This window comes from Thunnus albacares, chromosome 24 (assembly GCF_914725855.1).
Source record: "Thunnus albacares chromosome 24, fThuAlb1.1, whole genome shotgun sequence".
In the NCBI taxonomy this organism is placed as follows: Eukaryota; Metazoa; Chordata; class Actinopteri; order Scombriformes; family Scombridae; genus Thunnus; species Thunnus albacares.
In genome coordinates this window covers 19,188,373-19,209,647 of record NC_058129.1, presented here as the reverse complement: position 1 = coordinate 19,209,647, position 21,275 = coordinate 19,188,373, and the positions used below count along the sequence as shown (strand labels likewise).

The following is a 21,275-nucleotide window of genomic DNA, read 5'->3' as shown; positions in this document are numbered from 1 at the left end:
ATCTTTAAAGCCTCACTTGGAAGAGATGAACCAATCAGAACAGTGATGACAAAGGGAGTGGCTGGCATTGGGAAAACAGTCTTAACACAGAAGTTCACTCTGGACTGGGCTGAAGACAAAGTCAACAAGGACATACACTTCACATTTCCATTCACTTTCAGAGAGCTGAATGTGCTGAAAGAGGAAAAGTACAGCTTGGTGGAACTTGTTCATCACTTCTTTACTGAAACCAAAGAAGCAGGAATCTGCAGGTTTGAAGAGTTCCAGGTTGTGTTCATCTTTGATGGTCTGGATGAGTGTCGACTTCCTCTGGACTTCCACAACAATGAGATCCTGACTGATGTTACAGAGTCCGCCTCAGTGGATGTGCTGCTGACAAACCTCATCAGGGGGAAACTGCTTCCTTCTGCTCGCATCTGGATAACCACACGACCTGCAGCAGCAAATCAGATCCCTCCTGTATGTGTCAGCATGGTGACAGAGATCAGAGGGTTTAATGACCCACAGAAGGAGGAGTATTTCAGGAAGAGATTCAGAGATGAGGAGCAGGCCAGCATAATCATCTCCCACATCAAGACATCGCGAAGCCTCCACATCATGTGCCATATCCCAGTCTTCTGCTGGATCACTGCTACAGTTCTGGAGGATGTGTTGAAAAGCAGAGAGGGAGGAGAGCTGCCCAGGACCCTGACTGAGATGTACATCTACTTCCTGGTGGTTCAGACCAAACTGAAGAATGTCAAGTATGATGGAGGAGCTGAGACAGATCCACACTGGAGTCCAGAGAGCAAGCAGATGATTGAGTCTCTGGGAAGACTGGCTTTTGAGCAGCTGCAGAAAGGCAACCTGATCTTCTATGAATCAGACCTGATAGAGTGTGGCATTGATATCAGAGCAGCCTCAGTGTACTCAGGAGTGTTCACACAGGTCTTTAAAGAGGAGAGAGGGCTGTACCAGGACAGGGTGTTCTGCTTCGTCCATCTGAGTGTTCAGGAGTTTCTGGCTGCTCTTCATGTCCATCTGACATTCATCAAGTCTGGAGTCAAACTGCTGACAGAAGAACAAACAACATCCCAAAAGTCTGAAACTAAAGAAGAATCTGCAGAGACATGTTTCTACCAGAGTGCTGTGGACAAGGCTTTAGAGAGTCCAAATGGACACCTGGACTTGTTCCTCCGCTTCCTCCTTGGCCTTTCACTGCAGACCAATCAGATTCTCCTACAAGGCCTGCTGACACAGACAGGAAGTAGCTCACAGACCAATCAGGAAACAGTTAAGTACATTAAGAAGAAGATCAGTGAGAATCTGTCTACAGAGAGAAGCATCAATCTGTTCCACTGTTTGAATGAACTGAAGGATCATTCTCTGGTGGAGGAGATCCAACAGTCCATGAGATCAGGAAGTCTCTCTACAGATAAACTGTCTCCTGCTCAGTGGTCAGCTCTGGTCTTCATCTTACTGTCATCAGAAAAAGATCTGGACGTGTTTGACCTGAAGAAATACTCTGCTTCAGAGGAGGCTCTTCTGAGGGTGCTGCCAGTGGTCAAAGCCTCCAACAAAGCTCTGTAAGTACACAGATAGTTGGATTTATTCATCATTACTTAAATACTCTGCTATCTTATCAACAGGAGAGAAAAAAAACTTCTTACATTTTTTCCTTTGTATTTCCTCTTCAGACTGAGTGACTGTAACCTCTCAGAGAGAAGCTGTGCAGCTCTGTCCTCAGTTCTCAGCTCCCAGTCCTCTAGTCTGAGAGAGTTGGACATGAGTAACAACAACCTGCAGGATTCAGGACTGAAGCAGCTGTCTGCTGGACTGGAGAGTCCACACTGTACACTGGAAACTCTCAGGTCAGGATTCATCAACCTGTTCAACAGATGAACATGTAAAATCTGATTGATATTAGAGGATAAACATTAAATCCGTGTAGAAGTGTCTCCGCTATTATGATTTGTCAAACCAGTTTTTACTCAACTTCAGCAGAAGAGAATTTCCACGCAGATTTTTATTGTTTTATTTTGTTTTTGCTTTTGTTGTTGAATTATTTAATACCACAGATGATTTTACAGATTTGTTCTGAATGTGTCTAAAAACCATTGTTCCCGGACAGCCAAGTATTCAAAGGGGCTTCCTCAAGCACTAGTTTTAGGCTGAAGAACAGACTAGTCTGTCTGGTGGATACTTTGATGAACCACTGTGACGTCACATTTTATGGCAGGAGGCTCCTTGATTTTGTGTAGTTAAAAAAAACAATCTTCAGCATACCAAACCATTGCTAAAAGTAAGTCTTTATTCTTCCTTTTGGCAAAAACCTCACCCGTCATACACATTTGAATGTTTTTTAACATTTAGATCACAATGATGAGGTAAAAATATGCCGCTGAATCATCCTTCAGCTGGTGATTTTTCCCATCTAGCTGGATGCTCAACTTTCTGGAGCTCCCTGATTTAGTTCATCTTTTAGTTAGTTCGTTTAGAGACAGTTTGTTGTTGTATCTGACTGCACACAGCAGTACTCTGACTGTCTGACATGTGCTGTTTTTTGTGTTTGCAGGCTGGCAGGATGTCTGATCACAGAGGAAGGCTGTGCTTCTCTGGCCTCAGCTCTGAGCTCAAACCCCTCCCATCTGAGAAAGCTTGACCTGAGGTACAATCATCCAGGAGACTCAGGAGAGAAGTTGCTGTCCGCTAGACTGGAGGATCCAAACTGCAGACTGGACACTCTCAGGTATGGAGGGACAATATCTGATAGAGGAGGAAGAGCTAGAAACATTTTCTCTGAGCTGATCACATATCTCTACAGAAGCACGTTTCATGCACCAAAAAAAATGATTTCAGTATCTCATTTTGACTTCTTATCTCATAATTATGAGATCGGGTGTTATACTGTAATCTGTAAACAACAGTATTCTGTAAACAACATCTGTGCACAGCTACAGGGGGAGGGGTAAAATAACTTTCTGTCCTCCTCTTATATAATGTGAGATTTGTTTGGGAGAGACAGAGCCTGTAAGTGTCTCACCCCAAAGACAATATTATATCAACAGCACAAATTATTAAACTGTGCTCAAGAATGTTTTTTTTCTCCATTACACCTGCCAAGCTCCATATAATTACAAGACTTTTTAGTCAGTCAGTCTATTTTTATTTTGAATGTGTAAAAATAAAAAAACATAAAAATAAAACAGGACTTACAACAAAATGAAATAAACAGAAAACCTTTACAACAAACTCAATATAAAAAATAAATAGTAATCAATAAAATAAAACTTAAACAGTTAACATTAATCTTCCTTTCTTGCTACATTATTTGTGCTGTGTTAAATTCAATCGCATCCATGAACTTCAAGGTATATGACTTTAAAAACAGCACGTTGGTGTGTTTGCTATATCCTACATTGTTTACTATCCTTATGGCTTTTTTGTAGTATGCATAATGGCTGTAGGGTGCTTTTGTAGGGGTTACCCCATATCTCCACATAGTAACGCAGATACAGCAATACAAGTGAACAGTATAGAATGTACAGTGGTTTGTGATCCAGAATGTGATTTGTTTTTCCCAGTATTGCTATGGTCCTTGCCAGCTTCGCTTGCACATATCTTATATGAGGTTTCCAGCACATTTTGTGGTTTAATATCACACCTAGAAATTTATTTTCATATACTCTTTCTATATTGACATTGTCTATCATCACTTGTACTTGAATATTAATCTTATAATTTCCAAACAACATAATCTTTGTTTTGTTCAGATTTAATGATACTTTGTTTATCAAACCAGTTTTAATTTTCTCATTTCTTTCCAAAAGCTGCTGTAAATTTTACCCAGAACAAAAAATATTTGTGTCATCCGCAAATAATACAAATTTCAATGTTTTTGATACCTACATATGTCATTTATGTACAAAGTGGGCAATTTCAGGACTAATACTGACCTCTGAGGTACTCCACGAGAAATGCTGACTTATGATGATGATTTATGCTCACCTATCTTTACAAATTGTTGCCTGTTTCTTAAATAGCTTCTCAACCAATTCAGCACAACCCCTCTGATACCATACCTTTTGAATTTATCAAGTAATATATTGTGATCAATTGTATCAAAATCATTTTTTAGATCTATAAAATTTTCCTCTGCATACTTATTTGTCTATACAATTAGTAATTTCTTCAATTAATTCAATTAGTGCCAAAGAGGTTGATCTGTTTGATCTGAATCCATACTTACTGTCAGACAGCAATTTGTGCTTCTCATTGAATTTGCCTAGTCTTTCTTTCTCTAAAGAGTTTTTCCAATAACTCTTTCTATCTGTTTCTTTGGTGAATGCGATGCACTTCTCATCACAATGGTGCCTCATTCTATTTGTATGGAATTGGATCATCCTGTACCACTTGCATGATGGTAGCGAGGCAAATAGGCAATGTCAGGGTGTGTTGTGTCTGCTGATGCTGCTAGCTGACTGAAGAAGGCGGCTAGAGACTGTCCAGGTTTGGGAGATTATTTCTGATGATCTTCTGGGCCATCTTTACCACATGATGCTGATCCTTCCGCTCCACAGTTGTGCAGCTGGCATACCACACAGTCATGCAGTAAGAGAGGATGCTTCCAGTGGTGCTGTGGAAGAAATTCACCAAAAGTTTGGCCTCACCAGATGGGAGGTGTTGGTAGACCATGTCAGCTGTTTTGTGATGTAGACTCCCTAGAACTTGAACTCTCCACACAATCCACTGCTTCTTTATCTATGCAATGATCTCCTTCGTATTGGTGGTGTTTAGGAACAGGTTGTTGTCCTTGCACCACTCAGTCAGGTGTGTCACCTTGTTCCTGCAGGCTGTTTCCTCGTCCTGAAATAAGTCCAACTATTGTCGTGTCATCAACAAATTTAATTATAGTATTGGAAGGGTGAATGGGGGTACAGTCATGGTTGAAGAGCGTGATAAGCACTGGGCTCAGCACACAATCTTGAACACAGGGCTCCTGTTTTCATGGGTCACAGCGCAGGTGAACAATGCTATGTATGCCTTTTCCACTGAGCTCTTGGTCTTAACATAAAGAGGACCTGCAAAGTCCACTCTGACAGTTTCAAAAGGAGGTGATTCTGTAATCTGATCCCTTGGCAAGGGTGCTGTTATCTGCTGCATGGCCTTTACTCTGAATCTCTGAATCTGCAAGCTGCAATGATCCCCTTTACCATTTGTCTGACTCAAATAATCCAATACCTTAGTTCCACTACAGTGTCTCTGATACCTGAGCGCATCACTTGGTCATGGCTGTGTTTAATCAGCATTTCAGACAGCATGTGATTGGAAGGCAAGATCCATGGATGCTGCTCACTGAAGCTCAAGTCTGAATGTTGCAGCCTCCCACCCACATAGATTAAACCATTTTCATCAAGAAACAGCTTCAGGTCTCTGATTTCTGAGTCTTTCTGAAAGTCTTGTCCTGCTTTCAATTTGCCCATCTCCTTCTGGAAACCTTGATTCTGTGCCTCCAAAATCCAGTGTCTTTCCGCTTCCGCCAGCTCCTCAGCTGTCAGCTCTTCTTGTCTCCATTCCCTTGAGTAAGAGTTGTGGATGAATCATTTAATCCAGACTGTGACTCTGAATACAGTTCTCAGTTTACTGTAGTTCTCCAGCTTTAATAACGGATCTTGCAATGTCTTTTCTGTGTTACTCAGCTGGACTGTGACATGGTTTGACCTAGGTTCAGCCTTTATCTCCTCTTCACAGAACTGTTCATTAGATAGGTCCGGCTGCATTGCTGAACTCAGAAATGGGGGCCCTGACCACCAGAGTTGTTCTTCACACGAGGACTGCCATCTTCATGTGAAGCATTGAAAACAACTCTGAACTTAGTTGTTGACTTTTCCTCACTGATCACTGCATGGTGAGGCAAATAGTACCTACTTGGCATTTCTGTTCTCAGTTCCTACTGTGTGTTTGCTCTCTGGGATACCTTCACATATTCCTTGTTGAAGATGGCCCTCAATCATGTCATTGTATCTCCTGAACAGCGTCACATCAGTTTTCAGTTTTCTTTTCAGCCCTTCAAATCTTTTCCGGGCAATTCTCAGATTGTCTGGGAGTTCTGGTGCATCTTGTCGCCATGGCAACGTCACTTCATATCGCCCTTTGTTGTACCTGACTGACTGGTCAAAGTTTTGTTGGGCCTCAATGTCATCAGCTCGTTCCTCACCTTTGCTGGAGAAGCCTAGTGACTCTATTTCTCAGAATGCACATAACTGGTTTGAAGCCTGTGTGGTTTTCTCAATGCCAATCTTCATGCATGAAGCTTCACTCATGCTTGACATGTATACTGGTCCCTGCACCGTCCAGCCAAATAAGGTTTCTATGGCAACCAGGGATTCTGATAGTCTTTCTACTCTGCCAGACACTATTTTCCAGCATTAGTCAACACCTATCAATACTGACGGCTCCAGTTCTTCATCACTGCTGCTTGAAATATCTGCTGGTTGCAGCCCCTTTTTCTCTAGCTGCAGCTGAATTTGTTCTCCAGGAACCTGCATGATGGCAGAGCTCACTTGTAGTGTTTCAACAGCTTCAGTCTCAATATTTTGCTCTTTGTTGCTGATATTTTGCAAGACTAATTTTACAACCCTGAGTTCCATTGTTACTGGGGTATCACTGCCAAAGGTGTGAAGCTTTAAAGTCTCTTTTTTCATAAGTGGTAATCTCAATGCCTTTACCTATTTCTCCAGGACAAAGCTCCACTGACTTCCTCCATCCATCAGGCAACACACCTTCTTCTTCCCCTCTGTTCCTTCTGCCCATGCTGTTACTTTTTGCAGAAGAACTGTATTCTGCTTTCCTGTACTTGTCTTTACTGTGTGGGGAGCCACAGAGGAGATGATGGCATCAGTTGTCTCTTGAGCACTATTTAGGAGTTCAGTTTGCAATTTATTTGGATCCAGAGTCACACCAAGATATTTAAAATCAGTAATTATGTCAATCTTTTACCTTTGACAATATCAGCATTAGGAGGTTGTTCTATGGTTTTGGAGAAAAACATACCTTTTGTCTTGTTTACATTTAGACTCAGACATGATTGATCAAGCCAATGTGTGATCCTTTCCAATGCAATTGTAAGCTTAGCAGCAACTAACTCAGCAATTTTTGCATGTGTGTACACAATGGTCTCATTTGTAGTTCTACATCATGACATTGTTGAGGGAGATCATTAATATACAGGCTACATAACAGGGGACCTAAAACTGACCCTTGTGGAGCACCCATTGTGCACTTCAAGTTACTGGACAGTGTGTCACCAACTTTAACACATTGTAACCTATTAGATAAAATGACAATATGACCATATACCGTGCTGTTGAGCCACCCTATATCACCTCAGGGAGAATTCCTTATCTGCGACAGCCCTAGGTATGTGCCCCTGCTCCTCCTTTGAAAAATAAAAATAAAACAACAAAAACAAGTAAAACATTGTGAGTGAGTGAGGGGAGCTTAGCTTCTGTGTTTACATGTGCCACCGCCATGTTGTGCGGATTCAGATTGGAAAAAAGTCTATCAAAGCCCAAACCCACATTTGAACAGAATAATGAAACAGTAGACTAGAGTGATGTAATGTCCATGTTTGCATGCTGAAAGAGAACGTGCTGCTCTGACCCTCCTCCCCCTTTCAGGCTGAAGCCTTCTGGAGACCGATGGTTGAAACCAGGTCTGAGGAAGCGTAAGTGTGTTTTTCATTTGATTCATGAAAACAAAGCAAACTTCAAACTGTGGGATAACTCATTCACATCCTACTGAGGATGAAGATGATGTCATCATCAAACAGATAGATCAATAACTGCAGCTGTATTGTGTCTCGTTCTCTCCATTAGATTTCTGTCAACTCATACTGGATACAAACACAGTAAACAGAAACCTCAAACTGTCTGACAACAACAGGACAGCGACGTATGTGGGGGAGGATCAGTCATATCCTGATCATCCAGACAGATTTGATCACTGGCCTCAGCTGCTGTGTAGAAATGATCTGACTGGTCGCTGTTACTGGGAGGTCGAGTGGAGAGGAGGGGTTCATATATCAGTGACTTACAGAGGAATCAGCAGGAAAGGAGACAGTGCTGACTGCAGGGTAGGGTGGAATGATCAATCCTGGATTCTGGAGTGCTTTGACTCTAGTGGTTACTCTGTCTGGCACAATAACAAAATAAAACCCATCCCCTGCTCCTCTGTCTCTCACAGAGTAGCAGTGTATGTGGACTGTCCTGCTGGCACTCTGTCCTTCTACAGAGTCTCCTCTGACACACTGATCCACATCCACACCTTCAACACCACATTCACTCAGCCTCTGTGTGCTGGGTTTGGGTTCTGGTTCACTCCTGGTTCTTCAGTGTCTCTGTGTTCTCTGCAGGAGGAAGAGTCTCCTCCTGTTAGAGAAACTTTCTCATGTTATTCAGTACCAACCTGATCTCTCACTGCTTGTAAATGCAGTTTCTAAACCCAACATGGTTTCCACATGACTGACAGTTTGTTTGTCAGTCACATATAAACACATTTAAAAAGCTGTAAAAAAGAAGCTGATGTTCTCAGAGCAGATAGCCCAGTCTGTTAGAGGACTGTTTGGAGGTTCAGAGGTCGTGGGTTTGATCCTTATGAGTATCAGTGAATTCTGAAGTCCAACATCCATAGTGAAACTCAGAAGCTCTCAGAGAGAAAACCACCACCGGCTGAAAGTTTACTGAAACATCAAGTTGTGACCAAGGTTTTTAAAAATGTTGGAAGAGTTTTGCCAACTAACTATAACACACATAATGACAGTAAGTATCCACTGGCCTATAGAGGCTCTTTGTTGTTTTTACTCTTATTTGTTTTTTGGGGGGGTTCTTGTTCAATTAGTTGTTTTTTTAATCATATAGTCAATTCAGAAACCGACATGTTTTTATGTGTCTCTACTGGATGTGCATGTAGAGCTGTAATAAACATTATGATTAATAGATTCATCAATTCATGGTTTTGTCTATAAAAGTCAGGAAATTGTGTAAATTGTGTAAAATATTGAGTCAAAGGCGACGTCTTTAAATGTCTCATTTTGTCTGAACTAAAGTCCACAACAGTAAAATATTCTGTTTATTATCATGTAAGACAAAGAAAAGCATTAAATCGTCACACTTGAGAAGCTAAAAGGAGAAAATGTTTGCTTCAAAATGACTCAAATGATTATTAAGTGTTAATTTTCTGTTGATGGATAATCAATGAATGGACTAATTGTTTCAACTCTGGCTGTATGTGAACAGAATATTTGAGGACAAACAGCTGACAGTTTAACGCCTTACTAAATATCCACAATAAAAAGCTCATTTACAGGATCATCAATCTGTTTACAATCTGTTTGAAATGTTTCTTATTTCCTGTTTTTGTCTTGTACCAAGTAAAGTTGACAGTTTGTATGTTCATGTTACTCAGGCAGAAATAAATGGAACTGCAGTATCACCTGTTATGTCCAATAAAAAAAAGGATCATAAATAATAATAGAAGCTTTCTTTTGATCTTTATTGTCAGATTCAGAAAAATGGCACTCTAATAATAAGCTGAACATTATTAATAGTTATATTGTTTATTCACACACAGTTTAGCGCAGGGTCAGTTTCTCATTTCTACAACCTTCACACAACTCAACTCTGAATGAAAAGTCACATTTTGATATAAATCATCAACATTAATAGTTATATTTGGAAAATATGCTTTGGACAAAAAGCAAGTGTTTTCTTCTCTAGGAAGAAAACAGTGAAACATGTGTGTCGGTTAACTTTCTGCACACAAAGTGAATACAGACATCCGTTTGTCTTCTTCTGCTGTGAGAATCAGTAGGTCAGAGGTCAGAGGTCAGAACAGGTATGTGACGAGGAGCTGAGAGAGGAGAAAGTAAGAAAGAAAGTAAAGACAGTAAAAAGCTCAGCTCAACATCCAAACACAGACTGCACACAGAGCTGCAAGCATGGAGGCGAAACCATCACATCTACAGATCCAGGTACAGTTCTCCACTTTACTTTATCACAGAAAAACTCTCATTTTTCTCTTTTTCACTTCATTTGAAAGATGAAGAAAACATCTGGACTCCTGCTGTCAAACTTCATCCAAACTAGCAGCTGTTTTCTATTTCTATCATGCTGAACATGCAGGTTTGGAAAAACTAAATCTTTCTCCAAATGTCACCAAACAAGACTTTTACAGTCTGTTAAGAAACTCTTATTATCAGAAATAAACGTGTCTGATTTTACAGTCCTGAACATTTTCACATGTTGGAAAATCAAACTTTATTTGTGTAGCAGCTTTACAATCCACATTTATGTTGAAATCTTAACCGTATATTTGCTTCTTTATTTCAGGGATTTTTGTATATTTGCTGCTTTTGTGTTCTTTTTATATCTGGATGTCTCTGCTTCTGATTGGGCATTTATCTTCAATCAAAAAGACAAGGCAAATCTTTTTCTGCTCTTATAATAATACTACTAATAATAATAAACTTTATTTGTGATGTCAAATGAAACCAAACCTTAACACTTAACAGATTTTTAACCTGTTTGAGTTTTTTTTTTAGTATTTTATTATTTTATTTGTGTTCTGTGTTCTGTTTATTTATTTTACCTTATACAAATATTTGTGTTATTTAATTTCTTTTTGTTTTTTGTTTTTACATTTTTATTACCAAAAACATTTTTTTCTGGACAAAAAGAGAAGAAAACAAATAAAAACATTGTGTTCAATCAGGAGGAGAACAATATGAAAAATTTCAAAAAGTACAATATATTTATGAAAATTAATAAAATAAAATAAAAGTGGAGAATAATTAAACATTTACACACAAATAAACATGTTTTTGTCAACAGAAATATGTTTTTGAGAATAAAATTTAATTAATTTACATTTATTTCAGTTTTTAAGAGTTTTATTAAGCAATAAATGTATAAAATACAGTTTAAAATGTGTCTCAGCTCTGCTTGTAGTTCCTGCTCATGTCCAGCAGGTGGCGCCATTTGAGCAGAAACAGCAGCTGACAGATGAAACTCACTCAGTGGACTTTGTTAGGTTTTAAGGTTCTTATGTGTTTTATTTCACATCATTTCATATCAATAAACTAACATCTACAGTTGTTCTAATATAAATAATGTCAGGAACTACAGGACACAAACACACACTGTTGTTTCTTTGCTTTTTATTAACATTTAATAATCGATCAAGCTGTTTGATTATGTGGCTCCTCTTGTTTCGCTCTTTGTTCTCTTCGTTTATCAAACATTTCAATTAAGTTCTGAGAAAAAACAACAGCAAGTGACATCATCACGTTTCTGACGGGATCGATCACAACGTGTCAGTAAGTTGTGACAGATTGATCGATCGATTGGCTTCAGCGACTCCTGAATGAGTTCTGACCTCAGATCAGATGTGTTTCATGTTCCTGCAGATCAGGAAATGTTGATAAGAAATCTATAAAACAAACATTAGTGCTAAAGTAATGCAGTAAATTGTGTCAGTGTGAATATCTTAAATATATTTATACTAATCTGTGTTCATTAAACTGACAGCATGCAGTTTATCTTTTCACCAGCAGAGGGCGCCAAAGCTTCATCAATGAAGAGTAATATTCCACCTTTAATGCACATATTAGACACATTTTAACTGTACTGATCAATAATCAATCATTATTCCTCCAGTTATGATAAGTGAGTCACATGTGATAATAATAAAGATAAAGATGTGTCGAGGCTCCTCAATGATCCTGTTAAAAGTCACTTTGATCACAGTCTGATTCTTCTGAGCTGACTGACTGCAAGGACTACAACTACTCATGATGCCCTGCTCACTGAATCAGCCAATAGCAGGCCTCCAAAGGCAACGTGTCAGCGCTGAGGTCATCAGTGCGCAGACTCAGAGTTGTTTCACAACAACACTGCTGCTGTTTCCTGTTAAATATCAGACTGGAATTATTACATGAAAAATATCAACTGGTAAAAAGTCTGAACTGGTAATAAATGAGAAACAGCTTCAGCTTCTTTTGAACTTTCATCCTGTAAAATTCTTCCTTGTTGTTTTCTGCTAATTTCAACCTGAAACTAGTTAATAATATGATGCCAAACTTCAGCCCTTCCTTTAAAGATACTATTTAAGAAAATGACTCTTATTCAATTGTTTTATGGAAACATTTCACATCCTCAAGTGTAAATTTACTAACAAAAAACAATATTTGCTATAATTTGAAAGCAAATAGAGCAATAATATTGATCTTTATATAGATTTACCCTCTCACTCATCTCGTTTCTAACTAACTGCTTTATTTATTTTGCTTCTTTTTTCTTCCTTTTTTCACTTGTTAGATTCTCTTTGTGTTGAACTTTGTTCTGTATGTGTTGCTGTTTTCTTCTGTCATCACTGTTTATATTGTTGCATTGATTGAATAATTAATTTGATTGTAAAACAGGATCAGACAACTGAACAAACATCCTTTTTACATTTTATTGTAAAAGTGTGAAATAACAAAAAATAGTACAAATGTGGCAAAAGGTAAAGATGAAATCAATCATAAAAGAAGAAAAATGAATAATTTGATTGTACTGTTGGACTTAATTTATGATATTTTTAATAGAGGTTTTTTGTAATAAAATGTACTAGATAAAAAAGACAATAAAAATATTTAAATTATATATATTTAATAGTTCTATTTTTGTTCTGAACTGCAGACATCATGAAAACCAAACAACACATTTTTAATATGAATGAAAAATGTTACAACAAATATACATCTGGAGAAATCTTTCCAAAAACAACAGTAGAGGACAAAAAGACAACAGAGTCAACAGAAATAGATTCATATCAATGTCACTTTAATTTCTGATAATGTTTCGATAGAAAGGTTTGAAGCAGACGTTTGTTTGTTTGTAATGTAAAAAAAGAGTTTTTCCATGTTTATATTATCCTAAACTTCTCCTGCACTACATTTCAGAGTGAACTAATGTAATGAGGTCATGTAATGATTCAACATTTTGTTTAAATAATGTTAATTCAAACTTCCAACTGAAGAACAGGAGCTGAAAATGCTCTGCTGTGCTGCCAGCTGCTTGCTGGGATTATACCAGTTTAATGTTCACTGACTGGGAAACCAGATGCATAAATGTCATTCTATTTTCTGAGTAAGATGTCACTGATCTTAAGGTTTGGTTCCACAAAGGAGGATGAATGATGATTATATGATGTTGATGGTTACTCTGGAAATGCTGTTTCATCTGGACTCTAAGATTTCAATCTCAGGTCTCATTATTATTATTATTGTCAGGTCTCAGCTGCTCAGAACTGAAACATTTCCAGAAATGACATCAATAACCAGCAGATGTCATATTGTTTTAACTTTTTTCATGTTTCAATGGTAAAATAATGATTGTTCCAACATGCTCATGAAGACTTAAAACTTGGTGGTATTAAACTATTAAAAACACAGCAATGAGCCATAGTGTTGCACTGGGTGACATGTTCCTTCATTCCAGTGAAAATGGCCTCTGTAGTTCATGTTGAGTCACCGTCCTGCTGCTGTAAATACTCACTAGAGCACCAAATCCACATCTGGAAGTTACGGCAGCGCGTTGCTGCCACCATGACAAAAAAACTGCTCAGTTTCTCCACATAAGCAGAAAACTTTCTCCTCTTTTTCATCCTGTTTCTCGCTGTCTGTCATTATTCATAACATGAGGTCCAGTTGTAGTTTTGACTAATAATTTCGTAATGAGTCATTTCTTCATGACCTCTTTTTGAACAGCAGAGGAGACATCAGTACATAAAGATAACACACATCACTTGCAGAACCAGTTGTTTTTCTCATCATAACCAGTAACTTTCTTCTTCTAATGAAAAGCTTTTCTCTCGTATCCACAAACTCAGCAAATATTTCTTTCTCATGGTGGCAGCGATACACTCCCATAGAAAATAGTCCCAAACTAATCCGATATATATTCCTGTTTGAATAACATTTGCTTCAAACTACAAAACCCTGTTGTTTTAGGAAATCATTCAGCTTTTTTAAAACATTTTCAGTGGGAACAAATGGGATAGGAGGTTGGGTAGGGAGGTTGTAAAGTATTGAGAAATGATAATTCATTCATTTGACAGGATTTGTTGACACTAATACAAACATATGGTATTGTCAACCACACACACACAGCTGAGCTCCTATAAGCATGCATGAATGAGCGCAGTCCTTGTGGCAGCTGCTCCTGGCCGGGATCACAGAGCCTTTATACACATGAAGAGCTGAAAAATGATGCTTACTTTTCATCAGCGTTGATTGAAAATGTAGCTGGTAGACAACAAAGACAGAGAGGCTACATGAACAGAGATTCAGCAGCGGCAAATATTACTATGAAGTCAATTTCACACCAAGATGTGAATATGATGAGTCCAGATAGCAGAGGGACAAAATAATAGAAACACCTACTGTAATAAAATACATAGTCGCGCATGAATACTGCCTTTGTAAAGTTCATGATGTTTACTTTTTAAAATGAATACACTATATTGTAGATAGTTTCTGTTATTTAGTCATTTTATCAGTAACATATATGTTTGTCTTTATATATTTTGATGCTACAACAGACTCAGTTTATCTCAGGTCTCAGTTATTGAACTGAAGCGTACACGGATCTCTCTTCTTCCTCAACTCTACATGTTTTCACTACAGCTTTAAGCATAATTGCATCATATCTTTTCAACAGTGGTAAAAATGTGCTACTGTGTGTTTCAGGTGTTTGTCTGCTTTCTGCAACTTTCTGTAAGAGTTGTTTTTCAGATAAGAGTTCAGAGTACAGACCAGGAGGACGCTTCACTATAATACATAAAGTTGTAAAGTTTTCCAGGTTGGCTGAGAGACTAAGAACAAGACTTTCTAATGAGTTATAATGAAGTTCAGGTCTAGGGTTGATCATTAAGCTGCAGCTCCTCGGCCAGTGTCTGGAGGAATGTGAGTATTAATATGACTGGGAGGACTGGATTCATTTAGTATCTGAGATTAGATCATTTATTAATAAGGCTTTAGATGACAGAGATCTAATGTTTAAGAGTCCACATTTAATTCTCCTGTTTTGTTGTACTATTGCAGTGTTGGTGTTAATTTTTATTAGATTTTTATGAATGAATCCTCTTCTGTTTCCTTCAGATTGAACTGGTTTAACTGGTTTCTATGTAGTTTTGGTGGGTAACTGCTCTGTGGGACTGAGGACTGAACGGACACAAAGATGGCTGGCATGACAATCTTAAATATATAAAACCTGGTTGGTTAAGAATCCCTGATGTGACTCTGTTTCAGTTAAACATTGACTCATAATAAATCTATAAAAGTGGAATCCTGACATCAGATCCTGATACAGAAACTGGACTTTGATACTCAAGTTGTTTTTGAAGGATTATAATTCATGTTTATTGAGGCGTCTGTGGATCAAAGTGTTTTGATAGATCATTAATAATTTTTAACAGGTATTTTATAACACAATGAAGTCAATGACCTGTCAGTTAAATGTATTAAATCTCATGAATCTAAATGTAACGTTCAGCTTCTCTTCACATGAACGTCATGATGAGTTATTTTTTCTAACAGCACACAATTAAACACTGAGAAACCATCAATACAACAATAAATATACAAATACATGAAGAATAAATGAGTGATAAACATCCATAGAGTGTCATCATGTTGTGAGTCTTCCTACCTGTCCCTCCTCCTCTGCAGGTGGAGCTCTGACTCGTTCCAGGAATCAGCTCACCTGTGGCAAACACTTTTCTGACAGACGTGGAGTGGAGAGTCTTTGTCTTCAGCAGTTTGGATGTTAACTGTAAGTTTGCTTTGTTTCATAGTTGAACTTTCTCTTTAGTAACTTCAGGGTTTGTTTCTTGCTGTGTGATGTTTTTATTTCATCAGAAAGTTTGGAGAACTCTCATGTTGGAAGATCAATCTACATGTTAAATGATTGATTTACTGGAATCAAACAATATTAATGAACAGCTGATGATTATTTCCTTTCTTCAGCTCTCACAAATCAAACTAAATCTACTTTTTTAAGGTTGTTTCCAGCAGCGTTAAGTCAGACACTACAGTATAGGCCTGCTACTGTTCCTTCCTGTGGAAGCTTTAAATCAAATGTATTGTATTGACTGATGTGGAGGGGCAGTCAGAGGACGTCATCAAGTTCAATGTTGCTAGAATAACATGCATACAGTCCACTTGTGTTCTTGCTTTATAAGGACTTATTACTGGTATATGCAGTTAGACAGGAGCTGATGATGTATGTATTTATTGCTTCATATATCTTTGTAATCAGAGTTCATCTGCTGTTTGTGTTTGTGATATCTGCTGACTCCCAGCACTTCAACTCTCTGTAATCAGAGATGATACATCATCAACTAACACAAAGCCACAACACACATCAGCCTGCAGAGTCATTTTCAATCATTGATCCAGACACTAATGATCTGATCAATGTTCTTACAGACACTATGTGTAAGATTTGAAGCTTTGTTGACTTTGACTCCATCTAGTGGGAGGATGAAGAATGACAGTGAGCTAACAGCCTCCATGTGTTGGAAATACTGTTGAAATAGCTTCACTCTGCTTCTCTGTCCCTCTTTGTGTTTGGAATCATTTTACTAAAGTCATTAGTACAATTCTAATAACAATATTTAAGTATTTTTATCTTTTTTGTCAGCAGACAACAGACAGGTTTCACTTTACAGTTTGAACAACTCACCTAATTAACATTTATTGGAAACAGCTGATAAAATCTGCAGGGATGTTTGTCATTTCAGCAGATATTCAGCAGTAAAACTAAGAAACAAGCAGCATGTTGAAGTGCTGACTGAACACAGATTGACCCTGAGAGAAATAACTCTGTCAGTCATTATGAGATTCAAGTGAAGAGAAGATGAAGAATGTTACATTTAGAGCAGAGGATTTAAAGTCTTAGGATTAGTAATGTCAACATGAACAAAAGTTCATATTAATGGATTTTATCACTCATATTATTATTCTTTGTTCCTTGTCTTAGTTTGATTTGGGGAATAATTGTGCTCTCAGTTATGGAACTACAGTTCCCATAATGCTTTGGGGGATGTAACAGGAAGTATAGTGTTGCCATGGATTCAGTGAGTTTTCTGTGGATTGTTTTTTTTAGCTGATATTTGTTTATGTTTTCACAAATTGTCTCCATTAAAAGTTTGCTGAATCAGCTATTAGTTCCTGTTTGAAGCAGATGGGAAACAAAGTGATGTTTCATCTCTAACTCACTACAGTTGTACATGTGAATATACAGCAGCTGTCATTTCTATCAAACAGATTGTGGAGAAGCAGGTGATATGATTGAACTGATGCTTTCAGCTCTTCTCACAGTGTTTCCTCTACAGATGAAGGTAGAAAGTCTCTGTGAACATGATTGATTTTGGATTATTGGACGATCTGCCACTTCCTGCTCTGACTTGATATAGTAGAGTGTAAATAGAGGAAGTGATTCCTGAGCGCCTCCATCAAATCTACATTTGATTCTTTGCAGTCTGAATTCACATCTTCACAATAAACAAAGGTTGATGTTTGTTGTCAGTGATCAGGAGGTTTATTTGTTCTGAGGTTTTTACAGCATGAGTCGGAGCAGGAAGGTGGCTGTAGGTTACTCATGTGTTCTATTAAAGCAGCTGATCTTTGAGCTCTGAGCTGCAGGTTCAGGCTGGTTTATGGTTTTATTGGTGTCCAGGTTCAGTGTTTCAGTGTGACAGCAGCCTGCAGACACAGAGGACTGATGAAGCTCTCAGATCAATAAAGCTCTTTTTCTAAACAGACCTGGTCCAGACAGCAGAGAGCTGCAGAGAGACCACATTCATGGGAAGAAGTTGAGTGAGTGGAACTTTGTTTGGTTTGAATTCTCTTCATCACCATCTCTAATGTTTCCTCTTCATCACAAACAAGCTGCTGTTTGTTTGTTGGTGTGTTGACTTCCAGAACAGAAGAAGACTCTCATCATTTCATCACTGATTTCTCGTGTCTTTGTTAATGACTCGATGCCACAAAGTTCATCCAACAGCAAATAGTCAGAATGACAGCTGGCTGCCTTTAAATCAGAGTCTAGATGTAGAAACACACATTTGATTTCCTGATGACTGAAGAATAATAATGAACCTGTCTGTGTGTCTTCACCAGGTGCTGCAGGTCACCAACATGGAAAGGTATTACACTCCACACTTCACATTACAGTTGATACTGTTTCAGCCTCGCTGTTCAGTCTGACTCATAACAATAGTATTAAAGTAGAATCCTGACATCAGATCCTGATACAGAAACTGGACTTTGATACTCAAGTTGTTTTTGAAGGATTATAATTCATGTTTATTGAGGCGTCTGTAGGTCAAAGTGTTTGATAGATCAGTAATCACTTTTTAATTACCTTTATTTTATAACACAATGAAATCATAATTTTACCATTTCACCTGCTGAGGTGAGCAACTTTATCTATGATTGTTAGATAAAGTTTTTTTTATTGATACAGTCCAGCCTGCATGTCTGTGTGGAAAGTTCATCATGTTGCTTTTAGAGGTCAAAGTACAAACTATAATATTTAATCTTTATTTGTATGTTCGAGGTCTAAATTGTTGTTATCAAGACTTGTTAAGCAGTTTAAAGATTTGAATAACAAGCTTTCAGTAGATCAATGACTGAAATGCACCAACAAATGTGTTTTATGGGTCAGTTATTTCCTAATAATTTCATGAAAGTTTTCTGAAAAGAAGCGATCAGTTTGGTTTTAACGAGACAATCTTATTCGTGTTTAGTTTTAAAGCAGCAGTTGATTTCAGGGGGAATTTCATTGAAAGAACTGCTCCACTTAAACCCAATAAATATTAATTTATCATTCATTCAGTCATTTATTATCATAAACCTTATTATTCAGGTACTGTATGTTTGCCTGTAAACTAGTCTCACATTTAAGCATCTTCATCTGACCTGGAATTAATTACTTGGATAAGAAGTTGAACTCTATCTCTATTTTTCCTGTAATAAGGGACTGTTGGTTATTTATCAGAGGGAGGGGGGTGACGGGTTGTGACTTTGTTTATTTGTTTTTATCTTGACCCTCCCCAGAGCTACAAATATTTTTCCTTGAGCCTTCCTGAGTGACTGAGGGGAAAATGCATGACCCTCCCTCCAACATAAATAACCATATTTTATTATATTCATACCAAAGGTCGGTAGTATTATAGTATAAAAGTAGAATCCTGATATCAGATCCTGATACAGAAACTGGACTTTAATACTCATGTTGTTTTATGAAGGATTATAATTCATGTTTATTGAAGCATCTGTTGGTCAAAGTTTTGGTATATCAGTAATAATCAGTTTGATAGATCAGTAATAATTTTTATCAACGTTATTTATAACACAATGAAATCATGACCTGTCAGTTAAATGTTTTAAATCTCATGAATCTAAATGTAACGTTCAGCTTCTCTTCACATGAATGTCATGATGAGTTATTTTTTCTAACAGCACACAGTTAAACACTGAGAAACCATCAATACAACAATAAATATACAAATACATGAACAATAAATGAGTGACAAACATCCATAAAATGTTATCATGTTGTGAGTCTTCCTACCTGTACCTCCTCCTCTACAGGTGGAGCTCTGACTCGTTCCAGGAAACAGCTCACCTGTGGCAAACACTTTTCTGACAGACGTGGAGTGGAGAGTCTTTGTCTTCAGCAGTTTGGATGTTAACTGTAAGTTTGCTTTGTTTTGCTTTGAACTTTCTCTTTAGTAACTTCAGGGTTTGTTTGTTGCTGTGTGATGTTTTTATTTCATCAGAAAGTTTGGAGAACTCTCATGTTGGAAGATAAATCTACATGTTGTTAAATGATTGATTTACTGGAATCAAACAATATTAATGAACAGCTGATGATTATTTCCTTTCTTGAGCTCTCAGAAATCAAACTAAATCTACTTTTTAAACATTGTTTCCAGCAGCGTAAAGTCAGACACTACAGTATAGGCCTGCTACTGTTTCCTGTGAAAGCTTTAAATCAAATGTATTGTACTGACTGATGTGGAGGGACAGTCAGAGGACGTCATCAAGTTGTTGCTACAATAACAACTTGTGTTCTTGCTTTATAATGACTTATTACTGGTATATGCAGTTAGACAGGAGCTGATGATCTGTGTATTTATTGCTTCATATATCTTTGTAATCAGAGTTCATCTGTAACTACTGAGTATCTCTCAGAAGTTCACGTGTACCATCACCACATTAAAACACTGTCGGCTTTATGTACAATTTGATCAACATTAAACTACTCAATTAAAAAAGGCTATAAAATAGTTTCACTTTACACCAAATGACATTTTATCTGTGTTGTTAAATGTCTGACAGCAGTTAAGATCTAACATCTGCTGCTGTTTAACAAGTTTGTATTTACTGTAAAAGAAGTCATATCAAAGTAAATGTGCCCTGATGCTAATCATTTAATACATTTGTGTTTGTGCGTCATGTGCACTACTAATGTGACAACAACATCAAAGAGAACTAATAGATAACTGAAACTATTGACATGTTGTTTATTGGTGTTGAATTGACTGACTATGAATGAAATTCAGTCAGTGTGAGTCAGTGGATGTAAATCCTCCTCCACGCATCATGTGTGCTGCTCTTAAATTCACTGCAGCTTCATAACGCCATCTAGTGGACTGATAGTAGAAGTACAGCAGCTGATGGCAGCTTTCTCTGCCTCACACTACTGTCTGGCTGCATTCACACTGATATATAACATAAAATAACAGCCGATCACAGGAGGAGCAGCTGATATTTAGGATTTGACAGGAGAAATGATGTAAAGGATGATGTGTGTTTCCTCTCCAGATGAAGGTAGAAAGTATGTGTGACTGATGTGCATGTGACTTCAGCAGCATGGATCAGTGTGAGGACAGAGAGGAGGGAGTCCCTCCCTCTAAACGCTCTCGGTGTGGGGAACATGACAGCCAGACCAAAGCTCAGAGGTGAGATGAGGATCTCTAACTGTCCTTCACTGTTCTCCACCATCATTATTCACACTCAAAGCTCTGTGTGTGTTGTGTTGAAAAACAAGGAGGCAGCACAGACCAGACTCTGCTGGACCTGAACCTGAACCTGGACCTGAACCTGAACTTGAACCTGGACCTGAACCCAGCTGTGTGTCCTTCAAGAGTGACAACTCAAAGGATTTTCAGATTGATTTTAAACA

General features: G+C 37.9%; 1 protein-coding gene and 1 long non-coding RNA gene across 3 annotated transcripts in view; both read left to right on the top strand.

Annotated features, from left to right (window-relative positions):
* The window catches only part of LOC122976057 (NLR family CARD domain-containing protein 3-like), a 29,791-nt gene extending 20,284 nt beyond the window's left edge, over positions 1 to 9,507 (top strand). Inside the window, exons 6-9 of the mRNA XM_044344323.1 lie at positions 1,677 to 1,850; positions 2,555 to 2,728; positions 7,659 to 7,705; positions 7,857 to 9,507. Of these exons, the coding sequence (XP_044200258.1) occupies positions 1,677 to 1,850; positions 2,555 to 2,728; positions 7,659 to 7,705; positions 7,857 to 8,449 (988 nt within the window). The 3' untranslated portion in view covers positions 8,450 to 9,507. The remainder of the gene's footprint in view (positions 1 to 1,676; positions 1,851 to 2,554; positions 2,729 to 7,658; positions 7,706 to 7,856) is intronic.
* A 6,240-nt stretch (positions 9,508 to 15,747) lies between these two features.
* On the top strand, positions 15,748 to 21,031 carry LOC122976141. 2 transcript variants are annotated; one of them, XR_006400825.1, is made up of 4 exons: positions 15,748 to 15,851; positions 17,844 to 17,899; positions 19,679 to 19,781; positions 20,915 to 21,031. It is a non-coding gene; the product is annotated as an uncharacterized LOC122976141 (long non-coding RNA). The 2 variants fall into 2 exon arrangements; XR_006400826.1 differs by lacking the exon at positions 17,844 to 17,899.
* The last annotated feature ends 244 nt before the right edge of the window (positions 21,032 to 21,275 follow it).